A 26,011-nucleotide genomic window follows, 5' to 3' on the forward strand; every position below is an offset into this window, starting at 1 on the left:
AAAATAGACACAAAAAAAAGATTCTGGGGATGAGTATGTGCATCTTCAATATGAACCCATTGCTTGTCTTTAGTGCATTTAACAATATGTCGCAAGTAAAAGCCTTGGCTAGCGAGATACAATTCCAAGTCTGGAAGGTTATTAAAATCACCTTCAGACTTAGGAAGATCTAAAACTTTCCTTTTTATTCAATGAATTTTATTTGCCCATATAAAGTCAATTATGCCGAATATACTTTTGTAAAGAATGTCTTCTGTGGGGTAACTGGTATTACCAAAAAGAAATGCAAAAACTTTGTCAGCCATGCCATTCTACCTGTAAGATATATGTGGAGATTATTCCATTTAATTTGATATGCTTTCATAGTGTTGATTAATGGAATACAGTTATCTTTATATATATATATATTTTTGTCACTTATTAAGCATCATAAGTATTTCATTTGTTTTGTGGTCCACTTAAAGGATTGATGTAGATTGTGTTGTTGTTTTTCCTATTGCCCTTGTTTAGTATTTTCCATGCTAATTTTCCTGATTATCCTGAGATTTTTTTTATTCTGAAAATATCTTTAGCAAAAGCGGCATCAAGTTTTCAATATTGGTCAGGTATATCAGGAGATCATCTTCAATTAAGTTTAGTTTATATTGATGTTTACCAATACTGATACCGGTTATATTTGGATCCGGTCTAATTCTTTCTGCAAGTGGTTCAATTGCCAGTCCAAACCGGAGGGGGAGAGCAATTTCATCAGATAATGTATTATCTGTGTATATGTGTGTCTATTTTTGCTGTAGGACATTTACAATATTTTTTATAAAATGTATTATTTCAGCTGGAAAGTTAGAAGCCTTTTTGCGTATCAACAGTCATTATTTTTTTTACATATTGTATTAAACTGAAACATGTTCTTGTATTTTTTTACAAGTGTTTATTTTTTGTATTAATGCCACACCCTGATCTGTTTCACCTGTGCTTGTCTCCACCCCCCTCCAGGTGTCACCCATCTTCCCCACTTATCCCCTGGGCATTTATACCTGTGTTTTATGTCTGTTTGTGCCTGTTTGTCATGTTTATCAACCAGCGTTTTGTCTCAGCTCTTGCTTTTCCCCTGTCTCTCTTTTTCTCTGCCTCCTGGTTTTGACCCATGCCTGTCCTGACTCGGAGCCTGCCTGCCTGACCACTCTGCCAGCCCCTGACCCTGAGCTGGCCGGCCGTCCGGTGACTTTGACCCTACTCTGGATTACCGACCTCTGCCTGACCTGACCCTGGGTCTGCCTGCCATCCTGTACCTTTGCCACTCTACTCTGTATTATCGACCCCTGCCTGCCTTGACCTGTCGTTTTTTGCCATTCTGTTGCTTATAAGCTTTGTTATTATTTTATTGTCACAATTTAACAGTTTGATACATGAACCTAGGAAGTACTGAATTCCATACCCACAGCACTGCCGGGAATCGGAGTTGACACTTGAGTCTTTTTTTCCTCCACTGACTGTCTGATTGGAATTAATTGCGTTTTTTTTCTAAGCTTAGCAGACACGTCCTCGACAAATCAAATGGACTGGTCATGGATTTTGATCCCCCCTACCCTTGTGCCTTCAGAATGTAGACTTTTGTCTGATATTTCTACAGCTTTAAGATTACAAAGCAAGGGTATTTAGCATTCTCATATTTCACGTCGATCTGATGGCATCACTCCAGATCCTCCAGTGATACATCCACCCCAAGCTTATCCGATATCAGCTTGATTACATATCTGGAAAGGTCTCCTTTTTCCTCGTATTCTGGTAGGGACAATATTTTGTCTCAGTTTCTAGCTGGTACAGTACATCTTCTAAAGTTGGTAGCTTTACTTCCAAAAGGTACATTGTGTTGCTTTGTTCGTCTACATGCCCACCCTGTATACATGATAGACTCTACTTTCCTTTCGAGCAAATCTACTTTTTTAACAACCGATTTTAACAGTTTGTGTGTTTTGGTGATCATTGAGAGCATTTTAGCTATCTTTTCATGGATATCCTTGAGCTCTGCATTGCTCTGATTTGTATCTCCAAGTTCTTTGTTTTTTCCTGTAAGGAAGCCATTTGCCCACAGATTGGTTCACCATTATATATAACTGACCGCTCATTCACTCCTGGTTGCTTGGGAATATATTGATCTATCGATTTTAAAGCATTAATTTCAACTATGCTGTCTGGCTTCAACATATAATCACAGTGTTGACGGTACAAAACAGAGCTACTCCCTCCACATGCGTCCTGTCGGTACAAGCATGCTCCTCCATCTCCTTACTGGGGAATGAAAGTGATTGACTTTCAATTGCCAGTAATTACACCAGTAAATGAATCAAACACAGTGAGACCAATGCTGGGGAAGCCTAGCTAGTTAACGTAGTTACAGATGTAGGATCTTAATTTCACCAGTATTGTTGCAGCAAAATAAGATTAAAAAATGCTAATTAGCATCAAAGTAGACATCATGCAAAACAGAAAATCCCTGCAAGCTCCTGCACATCATCTCTAGCTGACATCTTTGCTAACAGGTATTTTGTCCATTTAAAACTTGTACAAGACAGTTCACAGAATTGTACATTTAAAGAAATGTAGCCCATTTATTCATTACTACATTTAGCTAACATTAGTTAATAGTCAATCCAGAGATTTTTACCTTTGCCTCGATTCGGGAGTCTTATCCATATCATCATGGCATTTGTAGTGCTTTATGATAGCCACATTAGCAGCTGATTAGCGATTCATTTTTGGAGGTAAATACAGGTGAATATATTGATCAGTCACCTTGTCCTAGAGAGATTTATCAAAACATCACATCAGGGTAAGCCTACACAAAACACAGCCCTTATCTTAGGAGTTTCTAAAATCCCCTACGGGAAAATGAATGGTGGAAAAACGATTGGAACCATTTCCCTGTTTGTCCACTAAGTTTTATGGGTATTATGACCCATACTGTGGTAGTCTATTAGCTGGCCAACATTAGGTTACATAAACGTGCAATAATTTAATATAAACGTGTGTAAGTCCGGGTTTTCAGTGAATTTATGTACATCACAACACTGCGCAGGAAAATTCTCAGCAACACAAGAGTGATCAAATTAAGTTCCTACACCTGTAGTTAGCTAGATTAGCTCGAAAAAAGAAAGATTGGTTGACATGTACATTTGAAGTCGGAAGTTTACATACACCTTAGCCAAATACATTTAAACTCAGTTTTTTTACAATTCCTAACATTTAATCCAAATAAACATTCCCTTTCTTAGGTCCGTTAGGATCACCACTTCATTTTAAGAATGTGAAATGTCAGAATAATAGTAGAGAGAATGATGTATTTCAGCTTTTATTTCTTTCATCACATTCCCAGTGGGTCAGAAGTTTACATACACTCAATTAGTATTTGGTAGCATTGCCTTTAAATTGTTTAATTTGGGTCAAATGTTTTGGGTAGCCTTCCACAAGCTCCCCAAAATAATTAGAATTTTGGCCCATTTCTCCTGACAGAGCTGTGTAACTGAGTCAGGTTTGTAGGCCTCCTTGCTCGCACACGCTTTTTCAGTCCTGCCCCCAAATTTCCTATAGGGTTGAGGTCAGGGCTTTGTGATGGCCACTCCAATACCTTGACTTTGTTGTCCTTAAGCCATTTTACCGCAACTTTGGAAGTATGCTTGGGGTCATTGTCCATTTGAAGACCCATTTGCGACCAAGCTTTAACTTCCTGACTGACGTCCATCTATATTGTGAAGTGCACCAGTCCCTCCTGCAGCAAAGCACCCCCACAACATGATGCTGCCACCCCCGTGCTGCATGGTCGGGATGGTGTTCTTCGACTTGCAAGCCTCCCTCTTTCTCCTACAAACATAACGATCGTCATTATGGCCAAACAGTTCTATTTTTGTTTCAACCAAAAAGAGGACATTTCTCCAAAAAGTACAACCTTTGTCCCCATGTGCAGTTGCAAACTGTAGTCTGGCTTTTTTATGGTTGTTTTGGAGCAGTGGCTTCTTCCTTGCTGAGCGGCCTTTCATGTTATGTCGATATAAGACTCGTTTTACTGTGGATATAGATACTTTTGTACCTGTTTCCTCCATCATCTTCACAAGGTCCTTTGCTGTTGTTCTGGGATTGATTTGCACTTTTCGCACCAAAGTATGTTCATCACTAGGAGACGGAACGCATCTCCTGTGGTATGACTGCTGCATGGTCCCATGGTGTTTATACTTGCATACTATTGTTTGTACAGATTAATGTGGTACCTTCAGGCATTTGAAATTGATCCCATTGATGAAACACACTTGTGGAGGTCTACAATTTATTTTCTAAGGTCTTGGTTGATTTCTTTTGATTTTCCCATGATGTCAAGCAAAGAGGCACTGAGTTTGAAGGTAGGCCTTGAAATACATCCACAGTTACACCTCCAATTGTCTCAAAATATGTCAATTCACCTATCAGAAGCTTCTAAAGCCATGACATAATTTTCTGGAATTTTCCAAGCTGTTTAAAGGCACAGTCAACTTAGTGTATGTAAACGTCTTACCCACTGGAATTGTGGTACAGTGAATTATAAGTGAAATATTCTGTCTGTAAACAACTGTTGGAAAAATTACTTGTGTCATGCACAAAGTAGATCCTAATCTACTTGCCAAAACTATAGTTTGTTATCAAGGAAATTGTGGAGTGGTGGAAAAACAAGTTTTAATGACAATCAACTGTAACTATATGTATTCACTCACATATGATTGTAATAGTCAGCTAATGTTTTGACATTTTCTGTTGGTTTAATAGAGTAGCTCTATGATCAGACGATATTCGAATCCTTTCAATATTGTGATTGAGTGCCCCATAATACCATATTTGATGAATTGTGAAATCATAATCGTGACACAAATAATCAGGGAATTACAGGCCTATATTTCAGAAGTAGAGCAGGTGTTTGGAAGGCAAATAGCGAGAGAGTAGTGAATGTTGGTAGAAGAATGAAAACCGGTATTTATTCATGATGACATCTGTGTCACAATCCATATTTACCAAAGCTCCATGTGTTTGGACCAGCTCTAAATCCTGTTGCTGGAAACTCACTCTAATTGGTTGTTTTCAAACACATGTCAGAATAAAGAAAGAGCCCTGGGAGGATCCGCAGCCAATTCTAGCCCAGATATACACATAACTGGTTGGGGAATTGTCTCCGAGGTGGGATTCACACAACAACATAATAAGACCAGGAGTAAGCAAAAGCTTTCCCCTCCTGAAACTCAGACATACTCTTGTTTTGGTGTTCTATCTCTTCTATCCCTGGATCGTTCCACCAATTCGGTGCCTTTTAAGAAGTATAACTTAAAAATAAGGGATTTCACCTCATTTTAACATTCTGTGATAAAAAGCAGATGTTCAACTTAATAAAAAAACGTTTCCCTAATAAATTAACATAGTTAGTGTCTATTAAGTGCCAAATAATTGTAACAGGGATTGTCGAATTCTTCTTAAAAAAGTCATGAATCTCCTTGTGACAGGCTGGTTGTGTCCTACAGGGAGGGGCAATGTGTAACAGTATGGGTAACAGGGTTGATATGTTATGCTCGACCCGCTCAGTTTTCCACCAGAAAATTGCCAAAAATAGTACATCCAGCTCACCTACAAATCTATGATTTGACTATTAGATATTCAATGTTTCTTTTGAAAAATATATATTTAAAAAGGAATAGTTTCACCATATTAGAATGAGAGTTCAGCTCACGTAATAGGGTTGACCTTGAAATGAGGGACAGACATAAATTAATCACTAATCACATGATCAATGATAATCTTCTGAAATTATTTTGTCAAAGCAGACAAATAACCAGGTCTTTACAATGAATGTTAAACTTGGAGACATTTTGGAATTAAGTGGGTTAAAATCTTCCTAGAAGTGACACAGGGTTGATGGAGGGATATGGCAAAATGCTCAACTTCAGAACTTTATCAAGCCTATATTCATATAAAACATCTGATTTATTGTATTATCCATGGGGTCTATATTAAAGGGCACTTAATTTAACATAACAGGCTTTTAAAATTGTTTTACAATTTCTACTTAGAATATAAAATGGACGCAAAAAGTACTAATTTCATGGAACACCCCCGTCTTCACAGCTTCCTCTTGGAATCTTTAAATCTTTTGTTAAAACAGGAAAATAGATCTCCCCAGATGTATTCAAACAGCAGGCTACATCCTCATAAGCAAGTCGAAAAGCTGAGGAGTGTTGTCTCTCTTACTGCAGGCCTGTTAGGTAGTTCCCTTTATTGAAAAAATTATAATCAACCAAAGCGGTTGAAGCTCCATATCACCAAACAACAACAATAACAACACCATGCATTCCCTGGTGTCCGTGGGCCGTCTTCACTGACCACTTAAAATGCTGAACGGGCTGTGCCTGTTAAACAATGATTACTATTATTCATCTGCTCTGACCACACTGTGGGTATGGCTGGTAGGAGAAAAAAAGAAAGTGCTGTGTAGGAAAAGCTTTGTGGTTATTTCCTCCCTTGCTAGACAGACTGGCAGGCCACAGCATATTAAGTGGAGGAGGGGAATGTATTTTTTCTATTCTTCCAGTCCCTCTTTCACACACACACACATACACACACACACCGTCAGAAAGGCTTGTCACAATCCAGGCAGCCTTGCCTCTTTAACTTCCCACATGTGTCTGGGCTTCTAAATCTGTCTGGCGACCATAAGGCTGTAACTCAGCTCTAACAGCCTTAGCAGAGTGGTGCAGAATCTCCAGTCCCCACGAGTTGCAGAGCAGAGTGGAGTAGAGTAGCCTCCAACGAGACCTCTTGGATAACGGAGTGTGCGTAGTGTCCAGGAAATACCTCACGACTTGGGCAGGGACATGTTCTTGGAAAAGCTGACAAGGGGGCTGCCTGGAGTCTGTCATGCAGCTTTTTAAGAGGAGCTCAATCTCCTTTTATCTGCCTGACACACCCTGATTTAGTGAGAGATCACTGAGAGCCCTGAGTGAGAGACAGAGAGAGGGATAGGAGAAGGAGAGCAAGACAGGGGGAGAGGTAAGTTTTTTTTGCGCTCAGTTCCTGTCTTTTGTTTTACAGGGACTTTTAAGTTTGCTACTCATAATGTTGAGTGATGGAATGGGGAGTAGGCGTGAAGAAGACTGCTCTTTATTTAGAACACTATTGCCTCATTGTTCGGAAGAAACTAAATTAAGTTTGCCCTTCTCTTTTGAAAAGAGTCATTTTAGTTTGTCTCAGTAATTGTTTGTTTTTGCTTCATGTTTTTCCCAGCACTCACAAAAGTCTATTTTATAAGCATTGTTCAGGGAGACCTCTGGACTGAGGCGGGGACTGTATGTGTTTCCAGGAGAAGTTACGGAGGCGGATTGCCCAAACTTTTTCTGAAAAATTCATCGCATAAAGATTTTCAAGGGTTTTGCTCTGTAACTCTCTCCTCACAGCCGCTAGCGATCGTATGCTGGGACTGACTGGCCAACTTCACCATATCAGTCCTGTCGGCATTATTTTGTTTCAATTACTTTGCCCCTATGGGATACATGTTCCTATAAATAAGTAACTTACTGTGGAAAGAGTTCAGGCAGCAGGCTTATGGTTGTGGGGGTCCACTGAGAAGAGTTACATACTTTACTACTTTACTACTGACTGTAGTTTCAGCAGTGTAGGAGGGGGTTGTGGCAACTGGTATGTCTATGTGTGTGGGCTGGGTTCGGGGGGGATTGGCGGTCTTTGAGAGAGACCCTTCCCAATATAGTGTTGTGAACAACAGATGCTGTGTGTCCATTGGGACAGTCCTAAACCCTTATATAGCAACGAGGATCCAAGCAGGTGTTGAGTGTTTATTCGCGATGTTGATATTTGCTGTGACCACGTGAGTCAAAGCAGAGGGGCGGGTGTCAGGAGTAGAAGAGGAGGTGTGATAATTAGCTATTTCCTCATAGGGATAAACACAGCCAGGCAAGCATTGACCTGACATGACAGAGATGGGGACAAATGTTGTGTTATTCATTCTGTATAAAGTTACTGAATAAAATCACCTACAGATCTCACGTGCACAGTATTGCCTTGGTATGCAATCTCAGCTGGGCATTTCAAACTCTATTGTGCATTGTACTGTCCATTCCTGTATTTGTAGTGTGCAAACAAGCCAGATAGGTGTTCTTTCCTCTGTATCAAATGTGTATGTACATCCTGTGAGAATCAACAGCTCCTTTCCAGTCTGCCCCAGAGACAGCGCTTGTTGAAGATGTCTGAGTTTTTCTCATAAGGATCTGTGCCAAGGCTCAGTATGTAGCACAGACACACTTCAAAATGAGAGCTCCTTCTCATCTGTTTAACATTTAGCTAGACTGTGTACTGATGTTTTCTCTGCCCACTGGAAATCAGAGAGAGAGAGAGAGAGGAGAGCAAGAGAGGGAGAGTAGAAAGAGACAGATAGTGAGAGAGAGGAAAAAGTAAAAGAGATTGAGGGGAAGAGTGTAAGAGAGAGGCAGAGATATGCTGAGTGATAATGTGTGGATTATACTTAGTTACCACATGATGCCCAGTGCTTCCCAGTTGAGTTTGGCAAGATGCTACAAAAGTAGCACATCTCTTTATATTAGTGTTGTTGATATTCTTGATATTCTATTCTTGGGAGACGTTTAAAAATGGGCATATTGAGAGTTATTTTTCTTTTTCTTTTTGTTTAGTTCTGGCAGTTTGATGAGTAACATATATCCTGGCTTGACATTGTGCAAGCAGCTCCTCCATCGGCTGTTTCTTGTCACTCTCCAGATCATTAGGCCTTCATTAGGGTGCACCAACTCACCATAAAATATAATTGGGGCGCAGCAGTCAAATCCAATGGTCCTAAAGAGTCACTCACCCCTCTTGGAATGGGCTCATAAAGTTTTTATGATGAAGGCATTAATTGAGTCATATTGATCACTTCCTTTAATATTAATTCCCTAACTACAACTAGTCACCCGATGCCTTTTAAATAGGCGTCATCTGCCTGCACAGGTTATTTTTTGTCTTTTAAACAATCAATACACAGTTTTCCTGACTGCTGTGCTGTTTTTAAAGCAATGCAAAATACTACTTAGTCTCATTCAGATCACTTGAGGTAGAGTGCAGTTATTTTCTTCATATAACACCAAAGCTTTCAGAGGTGTTTCTCTCTGTAAGTGTATGGATACTAAGTATAGTTGCATGTGTTGTCTATGGCGCCTCTCAGTTCTTCTCCCTCCTGACAGTTCCTTCCTGAGTACACGGCAAACAGGGTCAACTCTGGCCTCTCTCTCTTTGTCTACTTTAGTCTGCAAAGTCCTGTTATTGAGCAGAATGACTGATTGGTATAAAAGGTAATGGTATCAATGTATAGAAACAGTCTCCAGTGTGGGATGGGACTGTGCCTACTAAAGAGCTATAAGTAAAGGATAAGGAGGGAACAATAATATATGCCATTGGGGCAGCAGGTAGACTAGTGGTTAGAGAGTTGGACGTGTAACCGAAAGGTTGCAAGATCGAATCACTGAGCTGACAAGGTAAAAATCTGTCTTTCTGACCCTGAACAAGGCAGTTAACCCACTGTTCCTAGGCCGTCATGGAAGATAAGAATTTGTTCTTAACTGACTTGCCTAGTTAAGTAAAAGAAAACAATTTATCAGACACTTTTATTTAAAGCGACTTACATTCATGCGTGTATACATTTTGGCTGGCCCCAGGAATCAAACCCACAACCCTGGCAGTGTAAGCGCCATCCTCTACCAACTGAGCAAAACAGGACAACCATGCCCTTCTCAAATAAGGGTTTCATGTCCCACAAGACATTTGTCCTGCAATAATCTATCGCATTGTGCAATTTTGCGAAGTGTAATAACAGCCTGTTATGTATACAAAGCATGACCTGCGTGCAGACTGTACCATCATCTGTATATTCTTTAAATATGACAGCCGACCTGGGTGGAAGTATTTTTTTTGAACATTAAGTTTAGGCACTCATTCCAAATGGTTAAGGTAAGGGTTAACGTTTGGGATAGGGTTAAAATAAAAATAAATAAAAAACAGTGTCCCCAACTGGGATCGAACACGCAACCTTCTGATTCATCATCCCCATCCACAATGTGCTAGCAAAACCCAAGCATACTTGATGGTAATAGTGCTCACTGTTGCCCCTAGTGGCCGATTTTGAAGACATTTCCAGACATCCTCAGGACATGGATAGACGTCCAATTTCACCTTGCTACAGTATACTATAAAATGCTATACTACACATGATCAAGGGATACTACAGTGCGTGGTGTAGTATTCTCCAGTATACTAAACAATTCTAAAGTAAGCAATACATTATCAAGGGATACAGTGGGTAGTATAGTATCCTCCAGTATAATACAAAATTGTATAGTAAGTATTACACATAATCAAGAGATTCTACAGTGTGGATTATAGTATTCTACAGTGTACTAAGTTTACTACAATATTCTATAGTAAACTGTATTCTTTTTTAATGTGGGTTACTTGGGAAATGTTTTAGGTTTTTATCAGGGTGCTCCTGAAAAGCATTGGGATTGTGTTTTGTCTAATTCTACTGTAAGCACCATGTAAATGCACACAGGGAAAGGGAGCAATACTTGGCTCTCTGAGTAATATTTTGTGATTTTAGTGGTGAGAGAACTAGTATGCCATCTGGTTAAAGACAGCTTTCAGCTCCTGGTGTTTCATATTCTCTGGCTCCATGCTAACCATTTAATGTAAGAGATGGGCATGAAACAACAGTGGGTATCTATAGCTATTTATAGATAGCTGATAGTTGTTTTTCTATATTTTTCATAACATTTTCATTTCATGTACTGTTTTTGCATGGCATGTACTGTGTACAATTTTGATTATAAGCTGAAATGTCAGTATACTGTCTCCTGCAACATGTGTGAATGTCACAATATTAATGAGCAACAGACTCGTTTCAATACAGCTTTCCACATCATAGCCCTGCTCCAGAGACTCTTCTTGGATGCAATTGTTGTACACTGTTTACACCACAGTGGCTGTGACCTGTTATTAAAAAAACTGCCACAGTGCTTATGACAATCTAAGGATTAAGGTTTTAACCTCTCACAGTATAGAGAGCAAGCGAGAGAAAAGATTCCAGCGCAGAGAAATGCAATTTGCCATCACTGTCTTTTCCCAAGGGAGGGAGGCGATAGGAGGCGAGGGGTGTTGTGCGCTTGACTCCCTCTGACCTGTCACCACATTATAGGCTGATCTGTGGGAGGGTTTCTCTGCTCCATCTTTCTCTCTCTGCTCCTTTTCTCTCTCTCTCTCTCTTTTCCCATGTCTAAATCACAGTGGGGCGCTGCTCCTCTCAACCCCTAGCCCATGTAATTTTTAAGTAGTGTCAGTTTAAACCAGATTTAAATAGTTTGGCTGAGATCTACTCTGCTTGTGGTCGCTCAGATATGCAGCGAGACCTACAGTAAATCAAATAATATTATGGCAATTGTGGGGCTTTTTAACATTGGTGACCTAAAAATCAATACATGAAGAGAAGTACATTTGGCCTGTACTGCAACAGCATTGATGTTTCTTCCCAAACTGGTCTCAGAGCATTTTGTTTGATTCTGTAAGTAAATCTGAGATGCCCATTTTATTTGTTTTATTTTATTTCACCTTTATTTAACCAGGTAGGCTAGTTGAGAACAAGTTCTCATTTACAACTGCGACCTGGCCAAGATAAAGCATAGCAGTGTGAACAGACAACACAGAGTTACACATGGAGTAAACAATTAACAAGTCAATAACACAGTAGAAAAAAAGAGAGTCTATATACATTGTGTGCAAAAGGCATGAGGAGGTAGGCGAATAGTTACAATTTAGCAGATTAACACTGGAGTGATAAATGATCAGATGGTCATGTGCATGTAGAGATACTGGTGTGCAAAAGAGCAGAAAAGTATATAAATAAAAACAGTATGGGGATGAGGTAGGTGAATTGGGTGGGCTATTTACCGATGGACTATGTACAGCTGCAGCGATCGGTTAGCTGCTCAGATAGCAGATGTTTAAAGTTGGTGAGCGAGATAAAAGTCTCCAGCTTCAATGATTTTTGCAGTTCGTTCCAGTCACAGGCAGCAGAGAACTGTAAGGAAAGGCGGCCAAATGAGGTGTTGACTTTAGGGATGATCAGTGAGATACACCTGCTGGAGCGTGTGCTACGGGTGGGTGTTGCCATCGTGACCAGTGAACTGAGATAAGGCGGAGCTTTACCTAGCATGGACTTGTAGATAACCTCGAGCCAGTGGGTCTGGCGACGAATATGTAGCGAGGGCCAGCCGACTAGAGCATACAGGTCGCAGTGGTGGGTGGTATAAGGTGCTTTAGTAACAAAGCGGATGGCACTGTGATAAACTGCATCCAGTTTGCTGAGGAGAGTATTGGAAGCCATTTTGTAGATGACATCGCCGAAGTCGAGGATCGGTAGGATAGTCAGTTTTACTAGGGTAAGTTTGGCGCCGTGAGTGAAGGAGTCTTTGTTGCGAAATAGAAAGACGATTCTAGATTTGATTTTGGATTAGAGATGTTTGATATGAGTCTGGAAGGAGAGGTTACAGTCTAGCCAGACACCTACGTACTTATAGATGTCCACATATTCTAGGTCAGAACCATCCAGGGTGGTGATGCTAGTCGGGTGTGCGGGTGCAGGCAGCGAACAGTTGAAAAGCATGCATTTGGTTTTACTAGCGTTTAAGAGCAGTTGGAGGCTACGGAAGGAGTGTTGTATGGCATTGAAGCTCGTTTGGAGGTTAGATAGCACAGTGTCCAAGGAAGGGCCAGAAGTATACAGAATGGTGTCATCTGCGTAGAGGTGGATCAGGGAATCGCCCGCAGCAAGAGCAACATCACTGAGAGAAATACAGAGAACAGAGTCGGCCCGAGAATTGAACCCTGTGGCACCCCCATAGAGACTGCCAGAAGACCGGACAACATGCCCTCCAATTTGGCACACTGAACTCTGTCTGCAAAGTAGCTGGTGAACCAGGCAAGGCAGTCATTAGAAAAACCGAGGCTACTGAGTCTGCCGATAAGAATATTTTGATTGACAGAGTCGAAAACATTGGCCAGGTCGATGAAGACAGCTGCACAGTACTGTCTTTTATCGATGGCGGTTATGATATCGTTTAGTACCTTTAGTGTGGCTGAGGTGCATCCGTGACCGGCTCGGAAACCAGATTGCACAGTGGAGAAGGTACGGTGGGATTCGAGATGGTCAGTGATCTGTTTGTTGACTTGGCTTTCGAAGAACTTAGATAGGCAGGGCAGGATGGATATAGGTCTGAAATTCTTTGGGTCCAGGGTGTTTCCCCCTTTGAAGAGGGGGATGACTGCAGCAACTTTCCAGTCCTTTGGGATCTCAGACGATATGAAAGAGAGGTTGAACAGGCTGGTAATAGGGGTTGCGACAATGGCGGCGGATCGTTTCAGAAATAGAGGGTCCAGATTGTCAAACTCAGCTGATTTGTACGGGTACAAGTATTGCAGCTCTTTCAGAACATCTGCTATCTGGATTTGGGTAAAGGAGAAGCTGGGGAGGCTTGGGCGAGTAGCTGCTGGGGGGTGGAGCTGTTGGCCGAGGTTGGAGTAGCCAGGAGGAAGGCATGGCCAGCCGTTGAGAAATGCTTGTTGAAATTTTCGATTATCATGGATTTATCGGTGGTGACCGTGTTACCTAGCATCAGTGCAGTGGGCAGCTGGGAGGAGGTGCTCTTGTTCTCCATGAACTTTACAGTGTCCCAGAACTTTTTGGAGTTAGAGCTACAGGATGCAAATTTCTGCTTTAAAAAGCTGACCTTTGCTTTCCTGACTGACTGCGTGTTGGTTTCTGACTTGCCTGAACAGCTGCATATCGCGGGGACTATTCGATGCTATTGCAGTCTGCCACAGAATGTTTTTGTGCTGGTTGAGGGCAGTCAGGTCTGGATTGAACCAGGTTCTATATCTGTTCTTAGTTCTGCATTTTTTGAACGGAGCATGCTTATCTAAGATGGTGAGGAAGTTACTTTTAAAGAATGACCAGGCAACCTCAACTGATGGGATGAGGTCAATATCCTTCCAGGATACCCGGGCCAGGTCGATTAGAAAGGCCTGCTCGCAGAAGTGTTTTAGGGAGCGTTTGACAGTGATTAGGGGTGGTTGTTTGACTGCGGACCCGTAGCGGATACAGGCAATGAGGCAGTGATCGCTAAGATCCTGATTGAAGACAGCGGAGGTGTATTTGGAGGGCCAGTTGGTCAGGATAACGTCTATGAGGGTGCCCTTTTTTACAGATTTAGGGTTGTACCTGGTGGGTTCCTTGATGATTTGTGTGAGATTGAGAGCGTCTAGCTTAGATTGTAGGACTGCTTGGGTGTTAAGCATATCCCAGTTTAGGTCACCTAACAGAACAAACTCTGAAGCTAGATGGGGGGCGATCAATTCACAAATGGTGTCCAGGGCACAGCTGGGAGCTGAGGGGGGTCGGTAGCAGGCGACAACAGTGAGAGACTTATTTCTGGAGAGATTCATTTTTAAAATTAGAAGTTTGAACTGTTTGGGTATGGACCTGGAAAGTATGACATTACTTTGCAGGCTATCTCTGCAGTAGACTGCAACTCCTCCCCCTTTGGCAGTTCTATCTTGACGGAAAATGTTATAGTTGGGTATGAAAATCTCAGAATTTTTGGTGGCCTTCCTAAGCCAGGATTCAGACACAGCAAGGACATCAGGGTTGGCAGAGTGTGCTAAAGCAGTGAGAAAAATAAACTTAGGGAGGAGGCTTCTGATGTTGACATGCATGAAACCAAGGCTTTTTCGATCACAGAAGTCAACAAATGAGGGTGCCTGGGGACATGCAGGGCCTGGGTTTACCTCCATATCACCCGCAGAACAGAGGAGGAGTAGCATGAGGGTGCGGCTAAAGGCTATCAAAACTGGTCGCCTAGAGCGTTGGGGACAAAGAATAAAAGGAGCAGATTTCTGGGCGTCGTAGAATATATTCAGGGCATAATGCACAGACAGGGGTATGGTGGGGTGCGGGTACAGCAGGGGTAAGCCCAGGCACTGGGTGATGATAGGTGATGATGGGTGAGGTCACCACATGTGTGGGAGGTGGGACAAAGGAGGTATCAGAGGTATGAAGAGTGGAACTAGGGGGTCCATTGTAAACTAAAACAATGATAACTAACCTGAACAACAGTATACAAGGCATATTGACATTTGAGAGAGACATACTGTACAGCGAGGCATAAAGTAATCACAGGTGTTGATTGGGAGAGATAGCTAAAACAACAGGTAATCAGCAAACACAACAACAGCAGGTAAAATGGCAATGACTAGGCAGAGAGAGTCGGATTAACTACACACAGGGCCTGAGTTCGCGGCTGGGGCCGACAGATAAAAAATAAATAAACAGAATGGAGTACCGTGATTAATGGACAGTCCAGTAGGCATCAGCTATGTAGCCAAGTGATCATAGTGTCCAGGGGGCAGCAGTAGATGGAACAGGGGAGCCCCACTACGCTAGCGACACAGTGTTTAAAGTTAGTAGCGTCTGCTCCGACGGAGGCCGGATGAAGGCACAGAGGATGGAGTATTCGTCGGCAGACCAATCATGGTGGTGCGGCGGGGCGCCGTGTCGAAAGAGAATCCAAGTCAGATGGCGAAAGAGGTATTGTGGAATTTAGTTTGCTAGCCGGGAGATGTGCCTGGCTCACGGCTAACTGGTGCTAGCTTCGTGGCAGTGGCGTTAGCCACTATATCCAATCGGTAGCTGCGGTGATCCGGTGCCAAGGTCCAGAGTTTACAGCAAGGATCCGGTGGAGTTTTGGGCTCTAGCTGTGTACGAGTGGGGTTCGGGTGAACAGCTGAGTAGGCCGGGAGGTGGGCCTCAGGGAATAGCTTCGGTACTAGGTGCCACGGTGAGTGAAAGCTAGCTGTGAGCTAGCTAGCTGCAAGCTAGCTGTGATGATCAGAAGTAGTGGTCCAGGGATTACGTCAGGAATCCGGCGTTGTTGTGGAGAGACAGTCCGATATTGGTAGACAAGCGATATTGGTAGACAGGCGAGTATTATCCAGGCTAAAAACAGGGCTGGTATCTGTGCAGAAGGTAAAAGCCGCTAGCAGTGGCTAACAATTACTAAATAGCTTGTAGCTAATTCACTGGTTAGCTTCTGGAGATTCTTGAATGTGTTCTAAAATTGAAAATAATTGCGATTCCGTATCACATTGGGTGAGGCAGGTTACCGGAAGGAATAATCAAATAAAAAAATCGAGAAGAGATTGAAAATAAATTGAAATATATATACAAAAAATACGAAAAAATACAAAAGTACACGAGAGGACAAAACAAACACGTCTTCACTGCTACGCCATCTTTGAATTTAGTATGATATGTTAAGTTTTGTATGGTATGTATTCATTTGTGGATGTCCAACACCCATTTTGTATGATATGTTACGGATTACAATTCGTATTATATGTCACAAATTTGCAAAACATACATCAAATTCTAGTTAGGTTGCGAATGTTAGCTAGCTCGCTAACGTTAGCTAGGCTAGAGGTTAAGGATAGGGTTAAGTTTAGGAGTTAGGTTAATAAAGGGTTAGGGGAAGGGTTAGCTAAATGGGTTAGGTTTAGGTGAAGGGTTAGTTAACATGTTAAGTCAGAGCAAAGTAGCTAAAAAGTAGTAAGTAGTTGAAAAGTTGCTAATTAGCTAAAATGCTAAAGTTGTCCATGATGAGATTCAGACGTTTTAACCTTTGGGTTGCTAGGTGTTCGCGTTATTAGGCCCAGCTGCCTGCCCTACTACCCTCCTTTCTTTTTTGCCTTAAGTAATCATTTGTCTTATCTAACCATACCAAATGTAAAATATCATGGATGTCGTACAGAATTATACGAAATTCTCTGAGACCAGGTTGTTCTTCCTTCTTAAATCAAATTGAACTTGAGTCTTTGAATCCACTGGTATTGCACCCTCTGTTCTTGAACATGAATACAGATTTTTTTAGGTTTGATCTTCAGAACGATTAACTTCAGTACATGGGCCCTGAGATAATCAGAACAGCATTAGACAATGATGTTCAGAGGTATCTTATCTAATTATGTTGGAGGGCATTCTAAGCCAAAAAAAAGCCAGGGAGGGACACACTTACACACCTTGCCAAGTTTCCTTAATCAGGTTTGTAAGCTTTTTGACAAGCAAGGAGTGGCCATTTTTAAAAGCTGGCACTCCTAATGTATGTATAAGAGACGATGAACACAGAGCATGTTGAGCTCTTAAAGTATTCATTGTGCCCTGCAGACAGCAATGGTTAATGATGGGCTTCATGGGCTTCAGACCAGCATTAGTTAATTAATTCTGTTGATTGTGTAGCTGGAGCTCAGTTACTTATGACTCATTGAGAGAACACTTTGTTAGATTTGGAGCAGACTCAACACTCCTTAAGTTGTTGACTGTGATTATATGACCTTTAAAATCGATTTAAATTAGCCATACTTAGCTACTTTATGTAAAGTGGAACAGTGTTTCCGTGGAATAAGACAATAAGGCAAAGAATATGGCGAAGATAGATGTTAGAAATCTTGTGTGGTGAAAATGAAGATTAGGACTGCTTGTGAATGTTAATTAGTTAAAAGGGGCATATGGCACAATATTTTCTTCCCATAATTGTGCATATACAATACACTCCCCCTTAAATTTGGACAGAATGGAAAACTGGGGAAGAAGTTGACAGATTCTGGTACCCGATCCACATGTTGTTTATAAAACAGCGTAGTGGAGAGATGCCCAGTGATTTGGCAAGAGAGAAGAACCAACAACATTCAGCAATGCTTGGATTACCTCTAATTGGAAACAGACTTTGTTTTGTGCCACTGTGCTTTCTTTAGGCTCCTAATAACAGAACAGAGTCCCCCCGTTGGACAGTAGCTATATAGTCAGAGGGCAGTGCTCTGGTGGGCCTCCAAATGTCCATGTATTTTTCCTGGAGCATCAGTTTTTCCTTCTGTGCACCAGTCCCTTTATGGTTGTAAAATACCATGATTTAAACTGTAAGCTGCCTCAATTTTTCCAATCATTCTGTATGTGGGAGTTCTTCCCCATCTGGAATGTGTGGTGAGAGATGACGCTGTTGACTCTGTGTATGAGATGACTCTGTGCTAACTCAGTGTGTAATACGACATGAGGTTTATGTGGCTGATGTACAGAAAGATGACACTCCAGGGGGTCACACAAAGTTATGATTTATCGATGGCCTCCAACAGGGTTATGGTTAATACTCCAACAGTGATGTTTTACAGAAATACAGTACTGCTGTGTGTAGATCCTGTCTCTCACTGTCTGTTTGTTTCTGTACTGTGTATTGTGTACACACCACCTGGGGATGCTTACAACTGTATCCACATTCATTTTTGTTATATCACCAGCCCACCTGGTGAGAGTCACTGAAAGGAACCCTCTACCTCCTATTGTAGATTGTGTGTTGTTATTGTGTAGTGCACTCGGGGTCCCCAGCCCTAGTTCTAGAGATCTACAGTGTCTGCAAGCCTTAGTTCGAGCCAGTACTAACACCCCATATTCAATTAATCAAGCTCTTAGTCTGTGTATGTACAGTTCTGCTCTAAACTCAAAGTTTACTTTGGAAAATGTAAGATTGATGCCAATCTGGAGATGTGCAAAACTTAATTGAATGTAATTGAGTATTTGGTCCTGTTTGAAATGCAACAGTAAAATCACATTTTTTGCTGACTGGCTTTAGAGTTTTCACATGGGCTGTCTCGTGTCATTTGTTTCAGTTTGCGGTGAATGTGTGTGGTTGTCAAATGTGATTGGTTTTGGTGTCGGAGCCAGCCACTCCTAGCATTGTAGACAATAAATTATATTTTGTACGGAGTTATAAGGCTATAATTATGGTGCTTGAAGTGAACAATGTCTTCTCCCACTTTACAGGCAGACAATTAGAATCATCATTAATGGACACTATCAGCACATCAATGGTGCAGAGAGAGAGTAATGGAGATATAGAAAGCTTATGGGACAATGTGTTAGGAATCAAACTAACTAAATTGTATTTTATTGTGCTCAAACTCAATGGCTGACTATGGCTTCAACAGTAGGGCCAGAATGTACGCTTTTGGGAGTGTGATAGTTTCAGAATACATCTTCTTTACTTTCAGGAAGTCACTTATCCTCTTCTTCTTCTCTTGCAGATGACCCAAGAACAGTGCACTCATAGGAACAATGTCCAGAGCTCAGAGAAACCACATGTGTACAAAGTGGGGATTTATGGCTGGCGGAAACGTTGCCTTTACTTCTTCGTGCTCCTGTTAATGATCCTGATCCTGGTCAACCTTGCTTTAACCATCTGGATACTAAAGGTCATGAACTTCACCATTGTAAGTCTTCCTCCTTACCTGCTTTTTACTTGGGATTTGCTTTTATGACTGTGCTCTAGCGGAATTGATTATTGTATTTGCTTAGAAGTGTACTGGAATAATAGGGTTTTTCTCCATGGGGGGGCTATAATGACAGGCCAGTAATTACAAGCTGTGGCGTTTTAGCCCGCCGCCTTAATTTTCCCTCACAGTGGTCGATCTGCTACGGTGTTAGTCCACGTAGCTAACTCCATGCTAGCGGTCTCTCTCCTCCACTCCTCTCTCCTCCCCTTCTCTCGCCTTCTCTTTCTCCCTTCCTTCCATCCCTGCATGTTGTTAGTTTCCGAGTACCCCACTGTTCTTTTCTTCTCTACCTGAGAGAGTTCAGTTGAGGGCATGTTTAGTATTCAAGTGCAGCCGCCTCAAGGTGCCCGTCTGGAACCAATGACACTGTCACTTCCAGCACAGTAGAGAGGTGACATCAGCACAGGATAGGGGTGATATCAGCAAAGGAGAGTGGTGACACCAGGGCCATACACTACATTAGATTACACATGTGTACCATTCACCTCAATGCCATGTCATACAGTACTTAGCACTAGACTGTAGAGTTTGACATACATTTCCACTGTGTTTCTCTGAATATCTGGAGTGTTAGTCTGGAGCTCAAACCCTTTGAGCCATGTCGTTTGAGGCTGCTTTTTGCTAGATAATCCTCAGCGATGAGTCAGACACTGCAAGGCAGTTAACACACTGTTCCTAGGCCATCATTGAAAATAAGAATTTGTTCTTAACTGACTTGCCTAGTTAAATAAAGGTAAAATAAATTTAAAAAATACTCAAAGCAATTTGGATGTCTGGTGTGTCTGACTGCATAGTATGTTCTAGACGCTGAGTGGCTATATTAAGGGTCCTAACCTTTATCCAAATAGATCTAAGTGGGATGTGATATCATGGTGAAAGTGATCCAGCTAAATGCCTGCATAAACCTTAGATTTTACCATCATCCTTGTAGGGAAGAAACTATAGCCCCTTTAAAAGCTTCAAACATGGAAGATCAAATATCTATCTTAATTTTTGCCGAAGCTACATTAGTTCTACAGCCTATGAAACAGTCCACTGTCCCCCGGATAACCCCTAGTAAGGTGTTGCTGTCTCATGTTCCTTAGACGGCATCAAGGACATAGATTGTATGGAGAGTGATTGAGGACAGGCCTGGAGATCCATGGATGCAGAAGAGCAGGTGTCTGCTTGTCAGATTTATGTTGCATTTAATTGCTCCGAAGCCCCACAGTACTGGATGACATGTCAAGGATGGGTTTGGATGAAATATTCAAAGTCTTGAGTTACAGTGAGACTGTGAAAATGAATGTGGAGAGGAGGTGGGTGTTGAAGGGGCACACACACACACACACACACAGAGACATGGGAGAATGGTCACACACTCATATACACAGGCCTGCAGGGCAGATTCACAATTAACTATTGGGGAGGAAACAATAAGTGTCAGTTGAGAGACTGGAACTGGTTGTGTTTAAATGACAGAGTTGGTGAGGTCTCTACTCCCCTTCAGGCTGTCTTTTTACGTGTTTAGAAATTGCAATTCTGTGTCTTAAATGGACAGCAAAGGAAGTAGCTAGCTGGAGTCAGAGTCCAGTGACAGAGCAGGCTTGATGCCAGACCAAACAGATTCAAACATTGGGCCATGTCTCCTCAGACTCCCACTCTACCTCTGAGACCTAGTGCTTGTCTGCCAGCATTTACAACTCCTCGTTGTGTTAAATGGGGATGTTCTAATGCAAGTGAAACTCTGGTCTAGACTGATATAGATTAAGGTGTACTGTGCACTCCTTGCCAATGTAGCACAGAATGACAAAGTTAACGGGGAAACGGAGACAGATCTATTGGCAGTAGTCCTATCTGGGTTGCCCCGGTTAAATTCATCACATTGTACTGTTCTGGAGTGGACTCATAAGGCAAACTCCACTAACATCATGTGTCAGCAGTAATGGTAATTAGCAACACTGTCATTATTCCGGGTCTGCCTGTAAAACCCACTGTCATACTGTTAAACCTTCCTCATTAAGAGCAGGAAGAGAGATAAGTGGGGCATACCGATTCAGACTGTGTGCCCGGAGTCTAACCTTAAAGCATTGGTGCGTGTCAGAGACAGACGAGCCACGCAGGGTTACAGGAACCTTGTCTTCTCATCAACCACCTCTGCTTGCTGCTGCTGCATTTTTTAACTGTGGGCAGAAAGGTTACCCAGCATTTTGACCTGAGAGTCAGAGGTAGTCGTCCTATTCAAACACAAGCCTGGCTGCTCTGGGCTCCATGCCAGGTCACCCTGCTCTGCTTGCCCTGACTGGGAGAGTCAGCTCTCTAATAGGGTGAGAGGGGAGCATAGGGGCCTCCCTGGAGCAGCTGCTCCAACCACACCTCCCAGCCATAGCCCTCTTTCTGGGGAGTGGATCACCACTCTGGGGAGAATAATCTAGGGCCCATGCAGGATGGAGCAGCAACAGCCCCGGTTAACGCTCCACAGGGCCAAAAGACAAGCCTTTCTTGTCTGGCCAGATACATGATGTATCATTCTCATCCCCTGTCCATTTAGCCATTCCCATATTTTTGTGCCACCACCTCAACACCCGTTTGATTAGCACAGTACTCTCTGATGAAAGATAGAGGACATGGACAGAAAGCCTGGCAAATTCATGATTCACCAGTACCATCATTGACCTGAGAGTCAGAGGTAGTTCTCATTGTTCAGAAGTGAACTTTTCCTTTAATCCCCAGTACTTGACACCAGCCATTACCGAGTCATCGCCCATCTCTGTTTTCATTGGTGCTGCTGGTGCTCTCAGGCCTGGACTGAGCTAAGCGGGTCTGTCATATAAAGGGGCTGTGGAGCTTGTTTTTCTGTTTGTTTATGGCAGGTGGTGAGGGGCCAAGGAGGCAGTGCTAGATTTCTGCCAGACTGAAATGTTTAAAATGTTCTATTAACCTCAGAGAGGCTGTTTAATATGTCAGTGTGGCAAATAATTTGTTTATCCCTCGTCTCGCCCCACTCTCCACAGTCGTTCTCTCTGCTCTGTACTATCTACTATCTCTATCTCTCACATTCTCTCTGATACATTTTCTCTCATCATGGTACAGCACTGCAGTTTGTCTCTAAGCAGCAAGTCAGAATTATATATTATATTATTATATAACTCATCTTGTGTTGCTTTCACTGGCATCAGCAGAAATGTCTATGCATTACACTGTATAGTTTTGTTTGTAATATATGTGACTCACCACCTGGATTCAGTCTTACGTAGCAAAATTAGATTTTCAGTATTTTTACATTGGATAAAAGTAGAGACTTCAAGCTACAAAATTATATATCATACACAACATTTTTGAGGAACAATGGGAAATTAATTGTACTTGGAAAGTTGATACACTTGTAAACTCACTTTTTAGAAAAGGGCCTTTGAATGTTTTGGTACCTATTAGAGCTCTCCTTTGTCTACACTCATTCATCATTGTTCACACCCTCATAAGCAAGTCCCACACATCTCTATAAGGATTCACATAAGGAAAAATTCCAAGTAAACAGAAAATGTCCAGATAAAAATATTGAATAAATATTAGATGATGCTTACCCAGATACACTTGTCTAAATTGATGGATCATGTGAAAGAAATGCTATAACCCCCAGCCACATCCACTGGTGGAAAAAGTACTAAATTGTCATACTTGAGTAAAAGTTAAAATAATTTCAAATTCCATATTAAACCAGACTGTACTATTGTATTTAAAAAAATGTAATAATTAACAAATAGCCAGGGGCACAATGTACTTTCTCCAAAAAGTACAATCTTTGTCCCTATGTGCAGTTGCAAACCGTAGTCTGGCTGTTTTATGGCAGTTTTGGAGCAGCGGCTTCTTATTTCCTGAGCGGACTTTCAGGCTATGTCGATATAGGACTCGTTTTACTGTGGATATACAGTGGGGCAAAAAAGTATTTAGTCAGCCACCAATTGTGCAAGTTCTCCCACTTAAAAAGATGAGAGAGGCCTGTAATTTTCATCATAGGTACACTTCACCATAATTTGCAAATAAATTCATTAAAAATCCTACGTGATTTTCTGGATTTTTTTTCTCATTTTGTCTGTCATAGTTGAAGCGTACCTATGATGAAAATTACAGGCCTCTCTCATCTTTTTAAGTGGGAGTACTTGCACAAGTGGTGGCTGACTAAATACTTTTGTACCCACTTGCTCCAGAATCTTCACAAGGTACTTTGCTGTTGTTCTGGGATTGATTTGCACTTTTCTCACCAAAGTACGTTCATCTCTAGGAGACAGAACGCATCTCCTTCCTGAGCGCTATGACGGCTGCGTGGTCCCATGGTGTTTGTACAGATGAACGTGGTGCTTCAGGCGTTTGGAAATTGCTCCCTAGGTTGAACCAGACTTGTGGAGGTCTACAATTATTTTCTGAGGTCTTGGTTGATTTCTTTTGATTTACCCATGATGTCTAGCAGAGAAACTGAGTTTGAAGGTAGGCCTTGAAATACAGCCACAGGTACACCTCCAATTGACTCAAATGATGTCAATTGGCCTATCAGAAGCTTCTAAAGCCATGACATCATTTTCTGGGAATTTCCAAGCTGTTTAAAGGCACAGTCAACTTAGTGTATGTAAACTTCTGACCTGGAATTGTGATACAATGAATTATTCTGTCTGTAAACAATTGTTGGAAAAATGACTTGTGTCATGCACAAAGTAGATGTCCTAACTGACTTGCCAGAACTATAGTTTGTTAACACTAAATTTGTTTAGTGGTTGAGAAACGGAGTTCTAATGACTCCAACCTAAGTGTATGTAAACTTCTGACTTCAACTGTAGGTATCAATAGTAAACCATTTCAACTTCCTTATATTAAGAAAGTTAGACGGCACAATTGTATTATCTTTTATTGATGGATAGCCAACACAGACATAATTTTCAAACAAAGCATTTGTGTTAAGTGAGTCTGCCAGATCAGAGGCAGTATGGATGTCCAGGGATGTTCTCTTGAGAAGTGTTTGAAATGGACAATTTTCCTGTCAAAATGTAACAAGTACTTTTGTTGTCAAGGATAAAGTATGGAGTAAAAAGTACATTTATTTTCTTTACAAATGTAGTGAAGTGAAAGTTGACAAAAATATACATAGTAATGTACAGATACCACAAAACACTACTTAAGTACTTTAAAGTATTTTTACTTAAGTACTTTACACCACTGCCCAAATGCCTTCACACCAGTACATTAGCATACTTTATATACTGTTACACTTATCACATAGTATTCCATACATAAGTGAAGGTCATGCAACCCGAGTTGAAACCTGAGTGAGATACACATGTACAGTACATAAACAGATGCATTCGCAATATATTTAAGTGGTGGAGACTTGATACGGTCACATGATAATTTTGTGGTATGTCACAAAATCATGTTACGACCAAACATATCAATATTCTGCTAAGTTACTAAGTGGATGGTCTCTACAGAAGGTGTAAACGGTACAGCCAAATGGTTACTTACATAGTAGCAATATCAGAAATAGATAGTGTCAATATAAATAAAATATACAGTACGTATAAGAACAATAACGATAGTGATAGACGAGGTAGTTATATGCATACAATCAGGGTTAAAGTGGCTGAGCAGCAGGATAAAAAAAAAATAGCAGCAACGTATGGCGTATGGTGTGTTGGGAGAGAGTCATGTGAATAGAGGCACTGCAGATAGTGCTGATGACTGGCCCGTCCAAACCACGCATGAACAAGTGAATCTATATTCGGAGAGTCTGTTTCTGTCCTGCCCTTGACTTTGGTGCAGGGCACGTGATGTCCATAGCCTCTTCATCACGAAACTCCCTGATCTTGTCAAAAAGATAGTTTGTCTAGCTGTGTCCAGTCCAGGTGGTGCTTTTACAGGCATAGGATGTCAGCGTTGCGCAGCAGCTGAAACCTAGTCCTGACAGTCTGAACGCTCCTTGGCGACAACACCAGGCTCCGGAGCATTGAAGCTGTGAAACAGGGAATAACAAAAAAATCTGAAGACATTACAACCCTGCACAACATCAATTCACCTCCCAAGTTTAGATAAGAATAACCTCATAAAAATAAAAATATTTTTACCTGAAGTGCTGGTACTGCATGATCTGTGGCAGCGGCCTGAAGTAGAGAGTCAGGTGTTGTTGCCAGCCATAGCTTTCCACCAGCACCGTATCATCCTCCAGTCCAACCAGCTGTGGGATGTTGACCCCTGTACTTCACAACACCACCAATCTCAGACAAAGTGTTCACTCTGGTATTTCTGAAGCCCTGTATGATGAGGCCGAAGCACAAGACAGGGGCAAACTTGGTGTGGCCTGTGATCTGGAAGTGAAGGTCCAGATTGTGGTGGAGCTTGTGCATGAACCACCAGGCACAATACCAGAGCACAAACTTGTTTTGGCCACTGCAGTTATCACAACTCAGGTCCACACAAGTTTTCCCAACTCCGTAGTTGGTGAAGAAATGGTTGCTTGGGCCAGCTCTCTTGTTGATGACTGTATGACTGGGAATTA

General features: G+C 41.7%; 1 protein-coding gene across 1 annotated transcript in view; it reads left to right on the plus strand.

Moving 5' to 3' along the window:
* Positions 1 to 6,651: 6,651 nt before the first annotated feature.
* The window catches only part of LOC139423130 (sarcoglycan, delta (dystrophin-associated glycoprotein)), a 109,377-nt gene continuing 90,017 nt past the window's right edge, over positions 6,652 to 26,011 (plus strand). Inside the window, exons 1-2 of the mRNA XM_071174815.1 lie at positions 6,652 to 7,056; positions 19,240 to 19,425. Of these exons, the coding sequence (XP_071030916.1) occupies positions 19,240 to 19,425 (186 nt within the window). The 5' untranslated portion in view covers positions 6,652 to 7,056. The remainder of the gene's footprint in view (positions 7,057 to 19,239; positions 19,426 to 26,011) is intronic.

The sequence above is a fragment of the Oncorhynchus clarkii genome, chromosome 12, assembly GCF_045791955.1.
Source record: "Oncorhynchus clarkii lewisi isolate Uvic-CL-2024 chromosome 12, UVic_Ocla_1.0, whole genome shotgun sequence".
Classification (NCBI taxonomy): Eukaryota; Metazoa; Chordata; class Actinopteri; order Salmoniformes; family Salmonidae; genus Oncorhynchus; species Oncorhynchus clarkii.